This window comes from Acartia tonsa, chromosome 7 (genome assembly GCF_053477335.1).
Source record: "Acartia tonsa isolate MP-2025a chromosome 7, ASM5347733v1, whole genome shotgun sequence".
In the NCBI taxonomy this organism is placed as follows: domain Eukaryota; kingdom Metazoa; phylum Arthropoda; class Copepoda; order Calanoida; family Acartiidae; genus Acartia; species Acartia tonsa.
Genome location: NC_137266.1, coordinates 29,000,438 through 29,015,722, shown reverse-complemented (window position 1 = coordinate 29,015,722; position 15,285 = coordinate 29,000,438). Strand labels below are relative to the sequence as shown.

The 15,285-nt window shown below is 30.9% G+C and overlaps 1 protein-coding gene across 1 annotated transcript in view; it reads left to right on the top strand.

Moving 5' to 3' along the window:
• Dscam1 (Down syndrome cell adhesion molecule 1) overlaps positions 1 to 15,285 on the top strand; it is a 134,756-nt gene that overhangs the window by 79,245 nt on the left and 40,226 nt on the right. The window contains exons 11-15 of the mRNA XM_080168100.1: positions 800 to 866; positions 1,291 to 1,405; positions 9,757 to 9,836; positions 11,144 to 11,254; positions 11,502 to 12,141. Of these exons, the coding sequence (XP_080024226.1) occupies positions 800 to 866; positions 1,291 to 1,405; positions 9,757 to 9,836; positions 11,144 to 11,254; positions 11,502 to 12,141 (1,013 nt within the window). The remainder of the gene's footprint in view (positions 1 to 799; positions 867 to 1,290; positions 1,406 to 9,756; positions 9,837 to 11,143; positions 11,255 to 11,501; positions 12,142 to 15,285) is intronic.

The following is a 15,285-nucleotide window of genomic DNA, read 5'->3' as shown; positions in this document are numbered from 1 at the left end:
AGTTGGCGGATTTATGATATGTGGTTTTTATATTTATCTTCCCTTCATACCCTCATGAGTGTTGATAGTATGGGAGGCTTATTCAGGAAATCTGACTATTACAGCTAGTTATTTTGGTGGCTAGAGTAGAAATGTTATTGTGATTGTTGAGTATCAAATAACACTAGGAAACATCTTTGATCTTATTTTTTCTAACTGGCTGGTTTTCTTCTTTGCCTTTTTGCTTGTTGTTTTGTTATTTTGGATACTCATTTGAGGTAAGTATAAATATGTAAAAACTCGCTACTGAAATAACAGGTAATTTTATTTATTAAAAAAAAACAATTTGTAGCCAAACAAGAATGACAAGTTGATAACATCCATAAAAGTGAAGATCTGAAACGGCAGGAAAAACAAAAATCAACACTTGTAGAGTGTCAAAACTGAAAAGGCAGAATATAAATGTAAAAGTCTAAACAAAATTAAAGTAAGTTTGCTGCAAAACTATTTAAATACGCTTTTGAAAAGAGACAAATTTAAACTAGCTGTATGTACCTTTTTATCCTATAATTTTGACATAGCAAATTTCTGCAATTTGTTTTATAAAACCTTAAAACATGTTTAAAATTAATTTAAAGGACTTGCAAACATTTAAGAAATACAACGTTTTTAAGATTGTACCTCATTGTTACAGGAGCTATTATGCGAGCATTGAAATGGATTTAAAAATTCAGAACAATCAATTACGGACATACGCACGGACGGACACATCCAAAGTATACTTACAATACTTTGAGGTTTTAATTCTTTTTTGTATTAGGTGGTATAAATTTGAGGACGGTACACCCATCAAGAAACCAGTCAAGTTAAACGAAAGAGTAAAGCAGGTACTATTTTAATTTTATAAACAAAAATGACGATATCCAAGTGCCAAAGTACAAAAATAATCATGTATGGGCAAACAGACAAAATGAGTTGTAGATCATATGTTCAGTGGTCATAAAAAATATGGAAAATCTAGAAACTTTTACCTACACTTCAATATATAAATTTCTTTTGTGGCATAACCGACTGCCTGACGGAAAAAGTACGTTGTATGTTCGATGCTTTTTGGTAAGGGGAATCTTTTTAAAAATCAGCAGTGTATCTTAGATAGCAGCTGAGAAAATTACTTTTCCCCATAGTGTGACTGACTGACTCACAGACTTGGTAAACTATAGAGAAAATTAGCTTCTAAAAAACACCAATGAAATATTTTTACAATCAAATGTTGTATTTGGTTCCTATGCGCATAATCGTTTTTGTTTTCAGGTTGGAGGCACCCTGATAATTCTGGAGGCCAAGGTATCGGATTCTGGAAAGTACCTATGCATGGTCAATAATTCTGTAGGTGGCGAGAGTGTCGAAACTGTTTTAACTGTTACAGGTACGAAATTTAGCAGGAATAAGGTATAGCCAACAAGCGAAATAAATCTAAAATAATATTTTGGGGGCATATAAAAAGGTCGTCAATTCTATTCAAGTGTTGGTACCCAACGACAGCATAATCTTGCATAGGTTTCGTGATTTGTTTTACGAATTAATTTCGTTGTTGGTATAATCTGGATTTTTAGGCTTTCAGGAACTAGTATGAAGCTTCTCTGAAAACTACATTAAAACTGATGAATGATATTAGTTGTTAGGTTTTGTTTGTAGACTAAGATAAAGGTAGTTTTATTTGATTAAAAAAGACAAATTCATTAATTTATTAAATCTACTGGAACCAAATGCTATGTGTTTAAAGTAGGGCAAGTATCCTTTTTGAAAAAGCCATAATTTGACTCAATAACTTCAAATTTCACATCTTTGGGTTACATATTTTATTTATAAAAAGTTTAATTCTAAACCTTAAGATATTTGTATTAATTTAAAGCCATTTCATTTTTATAAAAATTCTCACATTAATTTGCAATAAAAATTTAGAAATATAAAAACATGGGAAATGGTAAATAACTAAATCATGAATGAACGTGTCTGCTTAATAACTCTGTCTGCTATACTTTTTGCCTTTTTAAAAAAAAAATTTTAAATCAGCAAAATCATTCCTTAAATTCTGACAAAAAATCTGTGTTACATAGAAACCACTTACAATAACAGATCTTATTGTGGATAGGATATTTAGTTTAAATGAAGGATCCCTGGAAGCCGCTAAATTTGGCTATCAAACCGTCCGTCCATTATTTTACATCAGTATATTTTTAACATCTTTAAACCTAATTTATTGTTACATAGAATAGAATTTGACTTGGCCAGAAATCCTGAAACCCAAAAATTATAATTTTATTGTAAGTAAATTTCATACTTTTATAAATATAATCATTCTTTTATTTGTGAACTAGTGTGTGAGACACACAGGCACACGGGGCGAGTCATTAATCTTCATAAACATTTAGAAAAAAGGGGGAACTAAATTGTTCACATGTAAAAAGATAAGTAAATTTAATAAATAATCTTAAAATGTTTCATACTTAGGGCAATAAAATTCAAAGTAATTATCTAAAATATTGTTTAGATAAACAATTGCATATCATGCGCATTCAGAGATATTTGCAAGAGGGTATGAATCTTAACGTGTTGAAAGGGTAGGGTTTGACTCTCCACCTAATATATTTTAACAGATGGTGACTGCCCCCCCCCCCCATCCCCGTCCATCCAGAATTACACACCCATGATGCAAAAAAAATGTCTTTAAATAATTTAATTTAATTTGTAGTTCTTAAAGATAATTTACTTAATCCTTTTTCTCTAAAAATTCTTTTCACAATTCATTTGTTTTTGAATTGTCTACAAAATTATTTGTCACATTTAAATACTGTGATAAATGTACTTAGTAGAAATGGATGTAAGTGCAACATAGCCTAAAACCTGTTAGGAGCCAATAAGATAATTAAAAAGATGTGTGCGTCTTTTTAACATTTAATCAGCAATCACTTTTTTTATAAATATTATTTCCGTTGAATATTTTGAAAATACTGAAATTTTATGCATGATAAATTGTAAACAAGCTTTTAGAACATTTACTATGTTATATAATACACATTACATTCTATAAAATTAGTGATAAAAACATTATGTTGTTTATTTTTGCATTATTCATTGAAACATAAACTTACATAGTTCAATATGTGATGTTTATGTGTTTTAAATTGAAAGGGGCTACGTGTTTTCATAGAATATAAGAAAGGTACATTAAATAAAGTGTTTGATAATTTGCAATGGAAAGTTATAAACTGTAAGCTAATATTAGGTTTAGAAAAAAATGCAGTTCTATAGGTGCAAATATTTAAATTTTAAAATTCTAGTTTTAATTATATCATATGTAAAAAAAGGCTCTTCAGCAATTGGTAGTTATCAGGCTCTGCTATTTAACTTTTAAAAAAATATTAAATGTCTTATTTAATAATCTGTTTATCCTTGGGAAAATGTGCAATTTGATACATGTAATATGTATCCATAAAATTATCATGATATGAAATATCAATATTAATAGTATATCAAAGCTTGAAAGGTATTTCAGTTGGAATTTTAATTCTTAGACAACTTTAGATATCATATTAATATTTACTTAAATATCATATTTTTACTAAAGAAACTTTTTTTTTATAATCTGATATAATCCATGGCAAAAATAACCAAAAAATAACTAAAAATTGTGTACGTATGAAATATCCCTATATAAAAGTATCAGATTGTCTGTGAGTGTGTTTGTAGCCTAAGATCTCGCTAACCCCTTGACTGATATGGTTCTCCTTTACAATGAATCTTGTCGTAGGTCCAGGGAATATTTTATAACTATTTGGGAGAGGGTACTAACACCCTTATAAGATAAATATCCCAAGGAAAAAAATACCCCCAACATTTTTTTACTTCTCTCTTAAACTAAAATAAGGGGTCGAATTATCGCTTCTAACTCTAGAGCCCCTATAGGTCGCTAGGAGCGTAGCTACTAGTACTTTTATTTCTTATATATATCACGCTTGGTTTTTTATTAAATGAATAAGTTAGGGTACAATGTTTGGCACTTTCGATATAAGTAAATGATAATAAAAAACCCATAGAATGCGATAATAACTTCAGAAAAATCGAAGAAAATAGTTTTAATACTTAATTAACGTTTTTAAGTTTTTCTTCAAAAAGTTTAGATAAGATGCCTTTAAAAGTCGTCTATGATTTTGTCAGGGATAAAAATGTAACTTTAAAATAAGAATTACAACATATTTTTTCAATTAGTACAAAGTAAAATTTTGAACATTTTATTGATCAGTATATTTTTTAAAATGTGAAGTTGAAACCTGAATATTTTATCATGAAAATTGTGTTATGATTTGATTGTCTGCTAGATTACAAGAAAAAAGATACTGACAGTACTTGTTGGTTCTTTAAAAATAATTAGGTAGATTACTTTCAGAACCCCTCTTTTTGCAACGTTATTTCAATAGAACAGAGCCGTAGTCTTAGTGTACTCAATATCTAGACAGCCAACCATTGTTTTAGAATTGTTCAATTTTTTTAACTTCTGATAAAAACAGAATTAATGGTATTTTTGTAAATATTATACCTCCAAGAAATGGCTATACTTCCCAATCATATGTTGTGTGATATTTAAGAGGAATTATTTTGATATAATGTCATTAAAATATTCGTTGAAAAAAGTGCTATTCTAGCTTATACTTTACATTTTAATGTGTATGATAATTCAAATAAAAGATAATGAAGATTTATATTATATTTAATTGTTATAATTATAAAGAAAAACCTGGAAACAGTAAAAAACTGACTTTATTTTATTGACGTAGGGAAAATTTTGTCAAATATTTGAATAAAAAAACAATACAAAACAAAATAAATTATTTTTAATATAGTCACAAAAAGGCTTAATGAGTTTAGGAAATATTTCATTCAATAATCATGTCATTTAAACTCTATCACACAGAATACAGTGTAAAAAGATGTTCTCGTTTTAATTTTAAGTAATTTCAAATGCATTTTAATACCTTTTAATGATTTATTTTTTGAAACATCTTTTTATAAAATGTTATTGATTTTTGAAGTTATATGTTAAAATGTTTTTAAATTTTGTTAACATTTTGTTTTAAATGTAGAAAATTGGTAATTCTAAACATTCAAAAAATGATTTTATTAAATTTTCATCACTTAAATTGCATGTTTGATGAAATTTTCAACTGATAATTCAAGAAAAATCGTTTAAGTTTTATTATATTTTACTTTGAAATGTTAAAAAAATATAATTATTGTCAAAAATGTGGAAGTTATACTTTCCTCAAAAAAAGACCTAAAACATGCAAATTAACACGTGTAATGAGATTTTTTTTCTTTCAGGTTTAATTTTAAGTAATTATTGATATTTTTTGTAAAAAGGATTTTATATAAAAAGTTTTAAAACTCGAGTTATGTAGTGGTTCTAAAAAAGGTTGCAAATTTATGCAATTTTCTTGCAAAAAAAATTTTCTAGGATTTTAAAAATAGCAAAGGGTGTTATTAGACGTACTTACAGATACAATTGCAAAGTCATTTTGGCCAAACACTAAAATAAAGTTTTGACATCTGAGGGTCCAACCGTGATATATTTCTTGAGAATACATATCTCCCTTCTTGAGAGGATATGTTATAATTAGTTTAATTTCAAAGAGAAACCATAGAAACAACACAATACTAAATATTTTAATATTAAGCATAAACTATATAAATATGTCTGTGTGTACATTTGAATATGGATATGTTTTTCAATACAGCACGTTTATTTAAAACATACCAGTAGGTTGATAAATAGGATTCAGAATAGATCAAGTTAAAAGTTGAATTCGTTTTGATTTCCATTTAGCTTCCTGATTCATTGACTTTTTGTCTGCTTTCATTAGATTTTTTGTTATTGTAAATACAGTACCTAATGTTATTGAGAGAACACTGAATTTAAGGTCCTAGAATTTTTTTCATAACAACCAATCATTTGGATGATATTCATGAAAAAATATATATTTGCATAAAGGAAGAGCCTTGCAGTGCATTTTTTTCAAGGGTAGGATTGTTGCCCACTTTTTGCGCATTTTTTTAGTGCGGAGTGGGATGGGGGTGTATCATAACCCCCCCTCGTTGTCAAGATTTTTGATCATCCTGTCAACAAACTGCTCATTCACTATGGGACATTAATCTGATTTGCTGGATTATAAAAATTCACCTGTAGCCTTCATCCAACCAAGATTTTTGTTCAGTTGCTACCAATTTTTAAATACCAGTTGCTGTGCTCCTACCATCTCTCTGTATTCGAAGGAGTAAGGATGTATGAAAATAGCATAAAACCAACCTGGATCTACAAGAAGCTTCCTGAAAAAGGAGAACTTGATAAGTTCAGTGGTTTTGAAATATTAAGCTACAGACAAAAAAAACTACTCTTTAAAATAGGATTAAAATTGTGCATAGGATAGCAAGCAACAATGTCAGAAAACTTCTTGTTTTTTCAACATTTATCTTGCATTGAATTGTAGCTACTAACACGTTCAGTAAGATATATAAGTTTTCCGGAATTATAAAGTTAGGGGGAGATTTAAAATCTGCATCAAATTTTGAGGATTTTTTTATAAAATTCGTTTTTTCTATAATTCTTTATCTAAAAGCGGAAATGCAATTTAAGTTAATTAATTTTGGCATCTGTGATTGGTGGATTTTAAAAAATCTGCGCTCTGATTGGATGGCGTACATCATTCAACCAATTAGAGCGCAGGTAGTTTAAAATCCACCTATCCTATTGGTCAAAATTAATTAACTTAAAATGCATTTCCGCTTTTAGATAAAGAATTATACAAAAAACGAATTTTATCAAAAATCCTTAAAATTTGATGCAGATTTCAAATCTCCCCCTAACATTAAAATTCCGGAAAACTTATATATCTTCACGTTCAGTCCTGTTTGATATTGATGCAAATTAATGTTTTATGTGCAAATAAAAATGCAGCCCACAACAACCCATTGTGCAAAAACGCACATTACTCGTCCCACTGTTTTGCTCTGTTTTTTGCCTAAATACAGTTTCCGTTTCCTATAGGCTAGTTCTCTTTTTCAAGGCTGCCATACGCAATTTTTATGTTGTCACACTTTTTTGACCTCTAGGATTTATTTACATTAGATTTTATATTTTTTTATTGACTTATGTTAGAATTTACATGTTCATGTATCAAACAAATATGTAAAAATTTAGTGATTTTGAAATATTTTTGTCTTTCGAGAAGTAAAAACCTTGAGGGAGGAGACATTGCTGTTTATTACACTAGTCCCTAAAGTTTTAAAATAACGTTTTCTTCTTCGTTAGCTTAACAACTTTGGGGAATTAAATTAAATTTTGATTGGTTGCTTTATTTAATTAAGTTTCAACCAATCTACAAAACGGTATTTTTGTGTATCATCATTGGGGATGTACAATGTACATCAATTTATCGACCATTGTTTTATCCCTTTAGATCCCTGAGTAATAATTATTTTTAAAATATTTTATTCTGAAATAGTCATAATTTTGCCATCTTTACCAGGAATATTTTACCGTGAACTGAACCTGATCCAAATTAAATACTTTCGAGAAAATAAAAGTTATAGCATTTTTTATTGAACTATGATGAATTGAATGAATGTGTGTTGGTGTTAATTTTCAATGTTGTTCCAATTTTAGAGTTCAAGGTCTTGTACATTCAAAGTAGTTCGAATTGAAGCAGAAAAATTGTCTAAAAATCAAAGGGAGAAGTCGACATATTGCTTATTCAATAAAAATACAAGCAACTAAAACAAGAGTTTCAATTATAAAAATTTGGAGGGGTAGTGAAATCATCGTAATTTATTGCATCGTATTATAGACAGCTATCTGTGGATATTAAAACGATAAATAACAAAACTGGTATCAATTTTATTACTTTTTTAATATTCGTGAAAATTGTCTGTAATACTACGCTATACATGATTTTTCAGTATAACTGAGAGCCGATTATAATCCACCAGATATTAATCAGTTTCAAAGTCATGCTGAAAAAATCCTTTTATGTATTTTCACCAATAAGCATTATAGACACATACACGCACCCTGTACTGTTCAGACTTGTACACACAGACGCTAAAAGTAAGGACATAACTGCGCTACTTAAGTACATAATTATCCTTGTTTAGGATACTTTGACTAGATATCAGGGATCTGAAGGGATAACACAATGGCCAATAAATTAATGATGATACACAAAATTACCTATTCTGTAAATTACAATTAGTGATTAAAACGTTGGAACACTCAACTTAATGAACCAACCAATCAAAATGTAATATAGTCCCCAAAGTTGTTGAGCCGACGAATAAGAAAACGTTATTATAAAACTTTGGGGACCTGTGTAATGAATAGACCAATGTCCCCTTCCTCCCTGTAATATTATGCATGTTGTGCATAATATTCAAACAACTTTCGTGCATTTTACCTAAATATGTTTGTGTGTGTGAGTTTTTGTGTATGAGTGTTTGTGTATGGGTTTGTGTGTGTGTGTGTGTGTCTGTGTGTGTGTGTGAGTGTTTTCAGTTGTCTTTATTAGAAAAGAATCTACTCTGTAATCTGCCCAGTCTATCAGTCAAGCTTTAAGATATCAGAAATTTCGAGCAAGTTGGTTTATTTTTAAATTCCTAGCTACTTCATCTTATCAAGTCATATGTCCGTCCGACCGGCTATCACATTTATTATTTTTAATGTCTCAACCCATTAGATTTTTTATATTATAACTGTATTACACTTTACTGTTCTTATTTATAATGCTTTTTGTGTTAAGCTAAAAAATGGATAAAATAATTGACGGATGGTTAGGTAAGAGAGTGGCTAAGCCTCAAAATAATGAAATTAGAAAAACGGAAATGTAATAATGGATTCTTTTTCCAAAACATCTTTGATTTTGATACATTTTTTAAATTTTTGAATATTTTAATACAAAGCATATTAATTAGATATATATGTTTTTGATATTAAAAAATATTTAATAAATGTGTTTATTTAGTTTGAATGATTTAAGATAATCGTTACTGATTGATTTATTTATATTTAGCTTGACTTAGATTAAACTGATAATTAGAAAATGCAATAGATATTTATTCAGGGTTGCCTTTTTAAAATCGGGGGGGTTCGATTGCGGATTTTTTCTTATTAGCAGCCACAGCTTTACATTGCTGCTGCGGTTAAATTTATTGGCTGTTGTTGGTTTCAGAAAACTTTGAAAAGCTTTATTAGTTTATTTTTGTCAATTTTGAGTGGTTTTCTATGTACTCAATTTAACCCAAATACACGGAAAACTACCCCCATCCCCCTTATTTTCAATTTATTTTAAAATAAAGGGGCGCTGGGTTCGCTGTGCTAAACATTTAATAAAATGTTAAACAGAAAATTGAAACTAATGTAATTTTGTAAAAACACCTCTAGGGGCACTTGAGGAGGGGAAAGTTTAATGCGTTAACCCAACTCTTAAATTTAAATTTTAGATTTAAAAAAAAATTCTAGGGACGATTTCTCTGGGTAGGGTAGTGGTACTCTTCCCCAAGATAGTTATAAACCTTCCCAGGACCTATGAGAAGCTAACCTGTAAAATAGACCCATATCAGTTAGTAAGATCCTTCGTTACAAACATACATACAAATACACAGACAAATAGACAAACATTTTGATACTATATAATGATTTCATCGTGTTAATTAATCTGTTTCTTTTTTCAGCGCCCCTAGATGTGGATGTGGAGCCAAAACAACAAGTTGTTGACTATGGACGTTCTGCTACTTTCAAGTGTAATTATAAGGTAGCATTTATTGTCATTATTTTATTTCCATGAGGAGCGCTTATTTCGTATTTTACTCGGACATACAGGCATTGATTATAGAGTAGTTGTGCTACTAATGGTGATACAAACAAACAGACGTAAAAAGTTTAATAAATATAACCTTCTCCCAAAAAGAATAAATAATAGAATATGAATAACTTTGTAACAACCCAAACTTTGGAATTAGGAAGTATATTAAGAGGTGTGCCATTATTTCCTACTAAATATCAACAACACAAATTGAATTAATTGACAAAAATAAAATAAAAAACATTTTTAACATTTAATTTAAACTATTTTTGGCCACTAACCTAATGTCAAAAGAATAATATCCTGAAGTCAAAAAGTGTAGTACAGCAACTTTTAATTGGCTATTAAAATAATTTTGTGGTACTGATGACACGCTATATTGAGGGTGGAGAGGTGGATTTACATTTGTTTGTCTTTCTGCTTAATATAAGGGTTCTTATTCTAGTTTAACCCAATTTTGTTGTACAATTTATATGACTTTTTCTTTTCTATAATTATTTTAGTAGCAAAGCTATTCTATATTTCAAGATATCCGTCTGTCCGTTCACAATGCTATGCATTCATTCTGATTTATTGTATAATAAAATTATTTTCTCGTATTCATTCGAATCCGGTGGATAGGAACCGGTTCTCATCCATACGAAAAAAAACTTTGTCTAGCATCGTATTATATCCAGCTTTCTACGAATATAAAAATGTACAATCATAAGATTAAAACCAGTTTTTTTAGCCGGTGCCTTCGGCACCTCGGTGCTAAAAAAACTATTTTTAATCTTATAATTGTACATTCTATATCCGGGGAAAGCCGTTTATAATACGATGCGAGAAATAACTATTCTTTGCTGCATTTAAAGATAGGAAATTACAAATTAGATAGGACAAATTAGGAACTACTCTTTTTGTGATTCTGCATAATGATTCTTTGTACTTTAGTCTTCTCTTCTTATCTGCCTATAACTGTTCATCCTTTTATTTGTTAGACTGTTCTATTAACTTAATTTTTATTGATCCCTTCCTCATGGATGTTATCATCCTCCATCTTTCATAAATACTAGTGGCTGCGCCCCTAGCACTTAGAAGTTCTGCATTCGATAAAGGGGGCAGATATACAGCCTTAAACCATCTCGGAACCTATGTGAAGCTTCCCTAAAAGGAAAACTCCATCAGTTCTTTAGTTTTTTAAATCTAAGCTTGAGACAAAAAAACATTACTTCTTTATATAATAGCATAAATATTTTAATTGTTTTTTTTTTCAGGGCAATCCAATCAAAGAGGTTGGTTGGTTGAAGGATGGAGTTAATATCGGCCACTCTGAATCTATTCTCAGGATTGAATCTGTTAAGAAAGAGGACAAGGGAATGTATCAGGTAAATTGTGATTGTTTTGTGCGCAAAATATGCTCTGCAAGGCTTTCATAGCTCTTTTGTTTGTATTCAGAATTGCTTTTCATTAATGGCCTTTAGATCTAGTGTTAAAAAACACAGACACAACGCTGTAAGATTAATAAATTAAATTACTAAAAATTCTAAAAGGTTCAGAGCCTTGGATTTATAGCACAAAAAATGTATATTTTCTCTTTTGATATCTGTAAACTTAAACATTCAAAATTTTCAGTGCTTTGTGAGCAACGAACAAGAGAACGCACAAGCCACGGCTGAGCTGAAGCTTGGCGGTCGGTTTGACCCACCCGAGTTCATCAAAACCTTCCACCATAAAGTTATCCAGGGCGGCCCATCCGTCTCCCTGCCCTGCATTGCCAAGGGTGACCCCATCCCCACAGTGACATGGTTTCTCTATGATCAGGAGATCCAAAGTGATATTAGTGCCGGTGTTGATATTGGTTCATTCACAACTGATAATGGTGAAGTGCATAGTTATCTTAACATCACCCAGGCTCGCACCAAGCACGGAGGTCTGTATAAATGCGTGGCTGTGTCCAAAGTTGGTTCTGTCACGCACCGTGCCAGGCTAGACGTGAAAGGTGCCCCGTATGTCCGCCCCATGGAGGATATGAAAGTTGTAGCAGGCCGTACTATGCTTGTAACATGCCCGGTAGCCGGTCATCCTATTACTACAATTATTTGGGAACGTGAGGGTAGACAGCTGCCCATTAATGACCGCCAACGAGTGTTCAACAACGGCACTTTGATTATTGAGGACGTACAAAGATCCGAGGACGCGGCTGAATACACTTGTGTGGCTAAAAATGAAGAGGGTTATTCAGCTAGGTCAGATCTTAAGGTTTCTGTCATGGGTAAGTACAAAATTTGTTTTATTAAGTTGCGTAGCTACTTTACAAGTCTTGAATTGGTCGGCGATTTATTTAGTTTGCATTAATTCTGTGTTTAACTACTGTCGAGAAATGTAAGAAATTTAAAAATAGCGTAATTTTGAAATATAAGTAAAGTAAAGGCTTGAGTAATGAGTACCTAGTATTAGATTGAATTTACAATGGCCTCATAGAAGAAACCGAGCTAGGTATTGATTTAAAAACAAACAAAAAGAACTATAATACTTACAGTCGGCTTTGCGCTAGTATCCATACTTAAATTGCTACTATTGAATATTAACGTCCTTGTTATTTTTCATTTATAGAAGTTGTTTGCAATTGTTATGAAAGTGCTAACAGTATTATGCACGGAAAAAAATTAAAACCATGGGATCAATCCATTTTTGATTGGCCAACAATAAAATACATTTTATGATTTATCTATGTATATTTGCTCATAATTATCTATTAAAAGATACAAAGAATAAAAATGATGTTCTTTTCTTTTAACTTTATTGCCTATCAAATAGCATTTGTAAACAACTTCTTGTTATTATTAAATATTTTACTTTATATTATTTTAATATAAATAGTTTACAATTAACTAGAGGCCTTTGTTTGATGTTTATAGTCATGTTTACATTTCGGATTTAAAACAGTATTATTTGATAGCTAATATTCACTTATTTTAATCTAAACATAAAGGACTGAATAGATTAAAAGTTCCTTATTAATTATTTTAATTTTCCTCAATTTTAGATTGAGTTTGATTTATTTAATTAAATTATGCTAATCTAACATATTTATTTCAGGAAGTCTTATTCTAATTCTTGTGTCTAAGTGCTTTTATAGGATTTAACATTTTAATTAAGGGCTTAGTATCAAGTTTCATTGTCTCACTCCTGTGCATTAAACTTGAAATATTTCCTTTTCCTTCTGATTAAACATATATCAAATCAACCTTTCATGTTGATTGGCAAATTTTAGTTGTCTACTTATTCTAGAACCACCTGAGATTGTCCCCTTTGATTTTGGGTCTGAGGTGGTGAATCAAAGAGAGTTTGCTCAGCTCAGCTGTGTTGTTAGAAAGGGGGATGAACCTATCTCCATTACCTGGAGCCTTAAGGGGGATGATCTTAGTTCTGACTCGACTATGACCACTAATACTATTGGGAGTAGGATGAGCCTGCTTGTTATTACCTCTGTAGAGTATAGGCATTCTGGCACTTACACTTGTAGAGCTGAGAATAGTGCTGGTGTGGATACATATTCAGCTCAGCTTAAAGTTAATGGTAGGCAGTTTAGGATTGTGTTTTGGTGCAGTTAAGATTTAATCTCAAAAATACATTATGCAAGGCATTTGAGCCTATAAAATTTAGCAGGCAAGACTAAAGTAGGAATACAGAAGGCAAGTAATGATTATAAAAGTAAAAAATCTGGGGTATCATAGAAATAAATGTAAGGGCCTCCAAAACAATGGTCTCCAAAAAGTTTTTATTTGTGTCACATATTTTTAAGTTGGTCTGCTCTTTTGCCATTTCAAAGCACCTTGCAAAAGTTATTTGACCAGCTCTTTTGCTCATATTTGTTTCTTTTCTTTGCTATAAGCAAATAAAAATGATTGTATTCAAAAATTGTTTTTATTTTATTTTGAAAATATATTTCCACTTTGATGTGAGTATTTAAAATCTTAACTGCATCAATAAAGGTTGGCACTTGAATTAATATTCTAAAACTCTTTTAGATCCTCCTGTTATCATCCCATTTACATTTGGTGTTGAATCTGTAAATGAAGGGGATTATGCTCAAATTATGTGTGTTGTCAACAGAGGAGATGAACCTATTAGCATTACCTGGAGCTTGAAAGGAGATGTTGTCTCATCTGATCCAGATTTGACAACCACACAACTAGGGCGTAGGACTAGTATGCTAACTTTGTCATCAGTTAGCTACAGACATAGTGGGACTTACACTTGTAGAGCTTCAAATAAAGCTGGAAGTGTCACATATTCTACTGATCTTATTGTTAATGGTAATTATACTATGGTAAAGTAGGAAGTAACTGGAAATACCTTTAAATTGTGTTTTATTATTTTTTTTCTAGAGCCTCCAGTTATTGTTCCATTTTCTTTTGGTGTTGATACTGTCAATGAAGGTCATTTTGCTCAACTTGTATGTGTTGTGTCTACTGGTGATGAACCTATCCAAATTACTTGGAGTTTAAAAGGAGATGTTGTTTCTTCTGACCCTGATTTATCAACTACTATGTTGGGTAGAAGAACTAGTATGCTGACAATTAGTTCTGTTAGCTACAGGCACATTGGAGATTACACATGCAGAGCTGAAAATCCAGCTGGCATCACTATGTATTCTACTAGTCTTAAAGTTAATGGTAATTGATAATAGGAAGGCACTGTGTTATCTTTAAACTTTATTTGGCTGCAATAATATGTATCTTCTATATTTTAGAGCCACCTAAGATTCTACCTTTCTCATTTGGTCAAAGCATAGTCAATGAAGGAGAACTAGGACAGTTAGTTTGCACAGTTGTAAAAGGAGATGAGCCAATTTCAATTAAATGGTCATTGCAAGGAGCTGACTTAGGTCCTGGACCAGATCTGACAACTTCTCAGTTAGGAACTAGAACATCAATCTTAATGATCAGTTCAGTCAATTATAGACACATAGGAACTTATACATGTACAGCATCTAACCCAGCTGGATCATCAACACATTCAGCTGAGTTGCTTGTTAATGGTTAGTCTTTCAAGCTACAAGTCACCTGAAGGCACTGGTTATTTACTTTTTGTTTAAATTCCATACAGATATTGCCACATAAGTTATTAAGTATTATATTTATTGTTTTATTTTATTTAGAACCACCTAAAATAAGACCATTTTCATTTGGTCAAGAGGTCATCAAAGAAGGTCAACTTGGACAACTACTGTGTACAGTAATCCAAGGAGATGAACCAATAAGTATAAAGTGGTCATTACATGGTGAGGATCTTGGCCCAGGGCCAGATCTTACCACCACTCAGTTAGGTTCTCGTACTTCAATGCTTATGATCAGTGAGGTCAATTACAGACATACTGGTACATACACATGTACTGCATCAAACCCTGCAG